Source organism: Etheostoma cragini, chromosome 24 (genome assembly GCF_013103735.1).
Source record: "Etheostoma cragini isolate CJK2018 chromosome 24, CSU_Ecrag_1.0, whole genome shotgun sequence".
Lineage (NCBI taxonomy): Eukaryota > Metazoa > Chordata > Actinopteri > Perciformes > Percidae > Etheostoma > Etheostoma cragini.
This window is the reverse complement of record NC_048430.1, coordinates 686410-693298: the sequence shown is the minus strand read 5'-3', so window position 1 is coordinate 693298 and position 6889 is coordinate 686410. Positions and strand designations below refer to the sequence as shown.

Sequence of the window (6889 nt, the reverse complement as noted above, 5' to 3'; positions counted from 1 at the left end):
GAAAAATTTAAAGGGGTCTGAATACTTTCCGTACCCACTGTATGTGTGTGTGTGTGTGTGTGTGTGTGTGTGTGTGTGATAGAAGCCGTCCCAACAGAGTAATGTAATGAGTAGCCACAGGCCACAGGACTAGTCATTAGTATTATCTCCCTATGGAAGTGCAGGGTGCAGCAGGCGGAGGATCGCTGTCCCCTACCCAGACCAGGAAAGCCATCTTTCACTGTCCCCCTCCACGTCTGTCCTTCTGTCCCTCTATGCAAGTCTCCACAAAGGTGTTGTGGATATATTTAGTCATGCACTTGCCTAAGTCAGGTCAACAAACCCTCTCTCCGTTCAGCTCCTCCAGCTGTATCGCTGCTATTTGTTTTCCTCTTTCTTCCTTCAGCTATTTTTATTCTTCTCCCGGCTCGAATGCAAACGCAATCTGTCACGCTGTCACGACGCCAGTTTAACAAGACAAACGTTTGAGATCCTCCACATAAAGACCTCTCAGTCCCAGATCGAGGTGCTGTAACACCTCCATCTTATGTAACACGTGGAGAAAAGGTAATGAGGAGGTGCTGGGGAAGTGGTCTGGAGGAAGACTGGGGAGGAGAAAGGTCGGTGAACTCAAGTGGAAAGAGAGAGCTGGGAATTAACTGCTACTGTTGACGTTAGATTACATCGTGCAGACAATCCTCCAACACCATGCGATGGTGTAGCTCATTTATCCCTCGAATACGACCCACAGATGCCTTTTAGAAATGAGCGTACATCATACAGGAGCTGTCTCTATCCTCATATCTTAACCAGAGAAACATCTTACTCAGTAAGACAAAGATTGGGGTTTGGATTAAAATCATCTGTTATATTTTTCAAATTCTGGCTATGCATATGACAGACAGAACGTGATAATTTCTTCTGTAATGATAAAAAAAGGTGTTTGGTGTTTTAAGCCCCCAACCTCGTCTTCCAGGTTAGGGCTATGTGCCTGGAAGTCGAATACTGGGGAATAATAATTAAATTAAACTTCAATATTGTGCACATTGATAGCTGTGTTGTATTTCTGTCTGAACTAGGCTCTAAATCACATTCAGTCTCCTTTGAAACTGCCATGTGGACAACATTTGTCCATCAGTTTACAAGGTGATCAAGCTTAAAAAACCCTCCCTGTAAACGAGACCCTAACCCTGGTCTCCTGGGTGAAGGTCCTGTGTTCTGACCCCTCTTATCGTTCGTCACCTTGTTTTCCTGCTCTTCTCCCGTAGTAATCCCAAGAGGCCCTGCAGGGAGCCGCCACTACAAACGTTAATATGAATCATGTCTGCTACTTGAACAAACAACTTATGGGAGGGTTTTCCGGGGGGAGAAGAGTCTCAGAAAATCTTAAAAAGCAGAATTAAGATAAAAACAAATCTGCTGTTGCAAATCAGTTGTGTATAAGCCTAATTTCCAGAAGACATGGTTGCTAAAGCAAGCTTGGTTTTCCAGCTGCTCAACAATTAAGTAAGTACAGATACAATATGGTGTTTAGTAGCATAGTAATTAAATACAAAATCTTATTTAAAATCAAAATATGTTTCCAAAAGGACTATTTTTGTAAATGCATGGACATCTTCGGGGAGGGAAGTTTGCAGGACCACAATGAGAAGAGGGATGCAGTTTGTGGTGCATTAACTCCAGGTGCAGGTACACTGATACACAGGTTTATCTCAGTACTGCTACTGTAATGCAGTATTCTAACTCCTCTGGCTTCTAGTGAAATGGAGGCTTGATTTAAAGATTTTACTGAGCGCTTTTTATACACGCTGTGCGTTTGTATCTGCAGGAGCTGAACTGACTCAGAAATAATTTACCAATCAGATCATCCAGCTCATTCTCATTCTACTCCCTGTTATAGATGTATCTGGACCAGCTTGCTTCAAATATTCTAATGGCTGGGATTTAATATTTAACTTTAATGTAATTGAGGACTAAATGTGTATGTAGCGCTGATGCAACTCATACAGGATCTAGTTTAGGGTCTCACCTGTGACCATTGCACACAGTGCCCAATAAGCAGTGTGTTGGCATACAGAAGATGGTTTACCAGAGGGTGGGAGGATGCTTGACCCTGAGACACTGCAGGCTGTTGTTCTGTTGATGCAACATGACACTGTGAGGCCATCTGGGTTTAAATCTGCAGGTCAGCAGGAGTGTGTGTTCCTGCACTGTGTGCATGTGAAGTGATGAACACTAGAGAGGGATTGTGTTCACTTTATTCTCATTTAAGTTCAGCTTTAGGTCTAAATTACTTGCATTTATAGTTTGTATTACATTAAATGTATTATTCGATGTAATTTAAAGGTCCAATGTGTGGGAACACATGTTCCCTTCTTCTAATTTAGCAGACTAGCAGCTGTGAGTTGATCATGTGACAGCGAGAACGTGAAAGGCGGAGCAGTACGTCCTGCTTGTCCCTCACCGGCTAGTGTGTTTCAAGATGGAGCATGAAGATGGAGCGTCTACACCACTTAATGCAAATGGAAATGTAAAACATCAAGCCAAAAGGAATACTTGGAATTGACGGTGGTGCTGGTAAATATTCATGAAAAAGGACGAGTTTATGAACTGGCAACACTGATATTGATAGTGAACAGCTAAGCACGTTACACACTGGACCTTTAATTTTATAGTTTAAGAGGGGAAATTCCTTTGCGGAGCTTGAGGAAGCAGGTTTTATTACCTTCTCCGTCAGATTATCAGGAATCCTTCGACGTTGCAGCATTAGCAGCTCCTTTTGCAGGAGATGATCTTTGGGAATAAATGGTTGTAATATACATGGAGTTATTAATGCTCGCATGTAGCATGAAGCCTCAGGTGGAGAGATTCTCATTTTCTATTAATGCTCTTCCCACAGTGCTCTGCACCTTTTACCCTAAGAACCTGATTTCCTCCCCTGGTAGGAACATCATGTCTAACTGGGTTTGATGAATTTTGATTGCTCTCATACAGTATGCACAGTGCCGTCTAGCACCAAAAGGATGGAACCAGTTTAAAATGATCTTTATAGTTAGAGGGGACCAATCAACCTAAACTGACTGTAATACGACACTTAGATGAGAGTCCGGAGCAAATAATGAACCTTGACGAGCAGAAGGTGTCCTTAAAGAATGAGTGGAAAGATGTTAAAACCCGCTGATTTCAAACCAGAAACTGTCCAATCTAATCTGGACACCTGACAAGAAGATAAAAATACCAAAGAGAGAGACTACTGTTCAAATGGATTCTGGGAAGTGTAGTAAATCCAGGGTGCCTTAATCTAAATCCCATCCAAGCTTTTAACAGAGTGCCCATATATATTAGTATTGTTTTCAGGAGAGGTTGGGCTACTTAAAAGTGCTATTAGTTTGCATGTGAGTTGTACTTTATGTAGCGTGTATGAATGATTTTGTCACTCTTAATGTTTTTTATGTTATATTTGGATTAATGACGACTACGGTTACCTGGTCCTCAGATGTCTGCAGGGTATATCCAGACAGCTAATAGACCATCTGTCCAATCTGAGTTTTCTGTAAAACTACTTTTAAACCTACACATGTTCCACTAAAACAAGTTCCTTCCCGAGACTATTTCGCGAAGCTATCCCAGCGCTGCGGAGGAAGGTCTGGCAACGTCAGGGATGTAAGACAATGGAAAAGCACAACTCATTGGGGTAAAAGATAGGAGCAAAATGTCTTTTACTTGAAGAAAAACTCCATGCAGGCTAAAGTACTAAAAGGTTAAAGCTGAGGCGAAGTCCAAAAAGCACTAACGGGGTCAACAATCCGTACGGATCGACACAAGACGCCGGGAAGCTGTCGTTGCCGTACTCACCGCTGACCCACGTGGCCTCGGGGTCGTGGACGCTGAACTCTGGTCCGTACAGGTCGGCCACAGTCAGGCTGGACTTGCTGCTGCCGGGGAGCTCCGCTGTGAGGAAACACAGCCAAACCCAGTCCATTCTTACAGGTTCATGACCAAATGACACAAGCTGAAGAGAGGCTAGCAGTAGATTAGCATCCAGCTGACATACCGGGCGTGAGGACGACCACAGACATGGTGATGACCGAGCAGACCGCCACGATCACCAGCAGGGAGATGGCGATGCCCTTCCAGTTCCTCTGGGGGGGGCTGACGTCCACGAACTCCTGCACGCACATTCACAAACACAATCAAGTCACACCTAGATAAGTGGATGCAACTGATCACTTATTGGGTTGTCCTCGGGTCAACTTGACGCGTTTCCAAGTGTTTTTATGTGAGAAATATTAGATTTCTTTCAATCAAATTGCTCCAAAATACATGGGTATGCATACGACATTCTTCAGGTAAATTAATGATTACTGTCATTGAATTTTTGGGGTGTTTTATTTAATATTATAGAATTTGAATTATTTTTCCAAACAGTATCCGGACTCAACTTTGACATCTACCCATCTGAGATCCTCTCAACATCCTCTGATGTTAACTATTAGTCAAAATAATTCATAATTTCTGCCTTTTTAACTAAAAACTTGAAATAAAAAAAATAAAACAGTTGATATAAGTGAGGTTTGTTGACCATGAATTCCAAGAATAAGTGTAAAACCTATTATTAAACCAGCTCATGTTTTTAAAAAAGCACCAAAATCATGGAAAAAATGACAAATAAATCAGGAAGAAATGAAAAAAACATCAAAGGGCAAGTGCATGATTAACGGAAAGACAACACAAGGGTTAAAGTGCCCATATTATGCTCATTTTCATAATTCATAGTCATCAAAATGATATGATAATAATCAGAATTGTATTTTGAGGTTGTACCAGAATAGGTTTATGTAGTTTTAATAACAAATTTTAATTAAAGGCGCCTTTCTCGACACTCAGGGACGCCGTACAGGGTATCCATACAGTACATAACACAATACAGTACATAAGTACAATAATATTGTGGGACAGGTGAGAAAGGATCTGAGAGACATCTGTTTTTTTCAAGGATTTTGGAGACGAAGGGTGGATTGGAGATAGGCCGGAAGTTGTTGAAGTTGGATGGGTCGGCACCAGGTTTTTTCAAAAATTCAAGTTTTGAAAGATGTAGGGACAGTTCACGTGGTGAGGGAGGGGTGGATGATAGCAGAGACCAGGGGGACCAGGGAGGGAAGGAGGGGATCAAGGTAATAGTAGATGGCTTGGATTTCCAGGTGAGTCCTGTGATTTCTGAGATAACGGGCGGGTGAAAGTCGCCTGAGATGCTGAGGTGAGGGATTGATCCAAGATGGATGCTGGGGGGGTTTTCTTGATTGTTTTCTGTGAAAAAGGACTAAACGGAGTTGTAGAAGTGAGGGGGGACAAGGTCCTGGGGTTGGGGGATGTTGTTAAGGAGGGAAAGTAGTGACCTGGTGTCTCCTTTATTGGCAGTGGTTATACTGGAGTAGTAGTAACGTAGGATGTGGTTAATGTACAGTTTTTGTGAATACTGAGACCAGTTTTAATTTCAAAAGACACCATATATTTGTTGTACTTTGATGCATTTTGTTCCTTTTGTCTAATATTTTCCTGAATTTGTAAAAAGGATTACACAACGTAAGGGTTAATGCTTCTATTGTCTTAATAATAAGAACAACATGAGGCAAGATTTCATGTTTCTTATGGGATATAAGCTACAAAACCTGATGTTTCAAGCAGACTCGTTAGTCTACTATCAACCTACAGATGATAAGGAATGACTTCTTATAACTGGAAAGTGGAAGGAGACAGACTCTTATGCAGCTTACGCTCATTCTGTCTAGACAGAGCAGAGATAATCTACCAAATAGAGCCATCAGAGTATAAAACATAGGATCCTAACTTTTGATTTTAAACTTTCAGCGGTTCAGATGAAGCTCCTAAAGACTCTGGAGCGTCCTAACTAACTTTTCCCGTGATGACTCCTCTGACTCTGACCCGGCTGTTGGGTACTACCGGGTTACATCAGTTCTCTGGACCCATCGATACACTCTTACTTCAGGCTGGGATGATGAAAGCTACCTGTAGACTTTAAAAAAAAAGAGAAAATGACGCAACAAGGGCTTTTCAGTTCTACTCCGGATTTTGGCAAGACATCGAGCCTGGATGAGATTTCCAGCAGGAACACTGCAGGGAGCTGTAATAGGGAGCTGTCACATGGTGTTAAATCCACCATTCTTCAGAGCTTGAGAAAAAGACAGAGTGATGCATCAAAGACGACAGCGTGAAGCCTCTTCTGCTCAGGTGTCAGACTTAATGTTGACTTCTTCAGCAGCCATGCTTGTTTCCTTTGTAAAACTTCCCTGTAGAGACGTGTGCATGCTCACAAACACATGTTGCTCTCTAGGTGCATGATTTGTTATTGACTCTTGCGTTTCCACAAAGTCTTGACAATCAGAAAACAGCTGGAATTGAATGGAAGTTATACTCTTCTTGCTGAGATTTCGATGAGAAGATCGATATCACTCTCATGTCTGCACACTACATGAAGCTACATCCAGCAGGTTTAAATATTAAAACTGGAAACAGGAGAAACCGCTACCTTGGCCCTGATACAACATGTAGCTCCTTTGTTAAATCTGGACAAAATATGTCATATATAATACAATAAAAAGGTATGCCAGTCTTTGGAAACAGCCTGAGTCCTTTTGGTTTCAAAGATAATGAATGTTGGAGAACTTTGACATCATATAAATGCAGATTTACTACGCAGTACTACTCCTGTATATACTGCTGACTTCTGACTTCAGTGCTGAGAACTGAAAGATTATAATCATCAAGATAAGAAACACACATGTGTCCAGGGCTATCTGTATCACATGTACTGTTCGGTGAGGATAAAACAGACTCTCTCTCTCTCTCACACACACACACACACACACACACACACACACACACACACACA

The 6889-nt window shown here is 41.9% G+C and overlaps 1 protein-coding gene across 4 annotated transcripts in view; it reads right to left on the bottom strand.

Moving 5' to 3' along the window:
- Nucleotides 1-6889, bottom strand: part of LOC117939440 (inactive dipeptidyl peptidase 10-like) — a 54714-nt gene that overhangs the window by 24640 nt on the left and 23185 nt on the right. For all 4 annotated transcript variants that reach the window (XM_034864787.1, XM_034864786.1, XM_034864789.1 and 1 more), the window contains exons 2-3: nucleotides 4034-4148; nucleotides 3835-3930 (exon numbers count right to left, since the gene is read on the bottom strand). In XM_034864787.1, the coding sequence (XP_034720678.1) occupies nucleotides 3835-3930; nucleotides 4034-4148 (211 nt within the window). The remainder of the gene's footprint in view (nucleotides 1-3834; nucleotides 3931-4033; nucleotides 4149-6889) is intronic.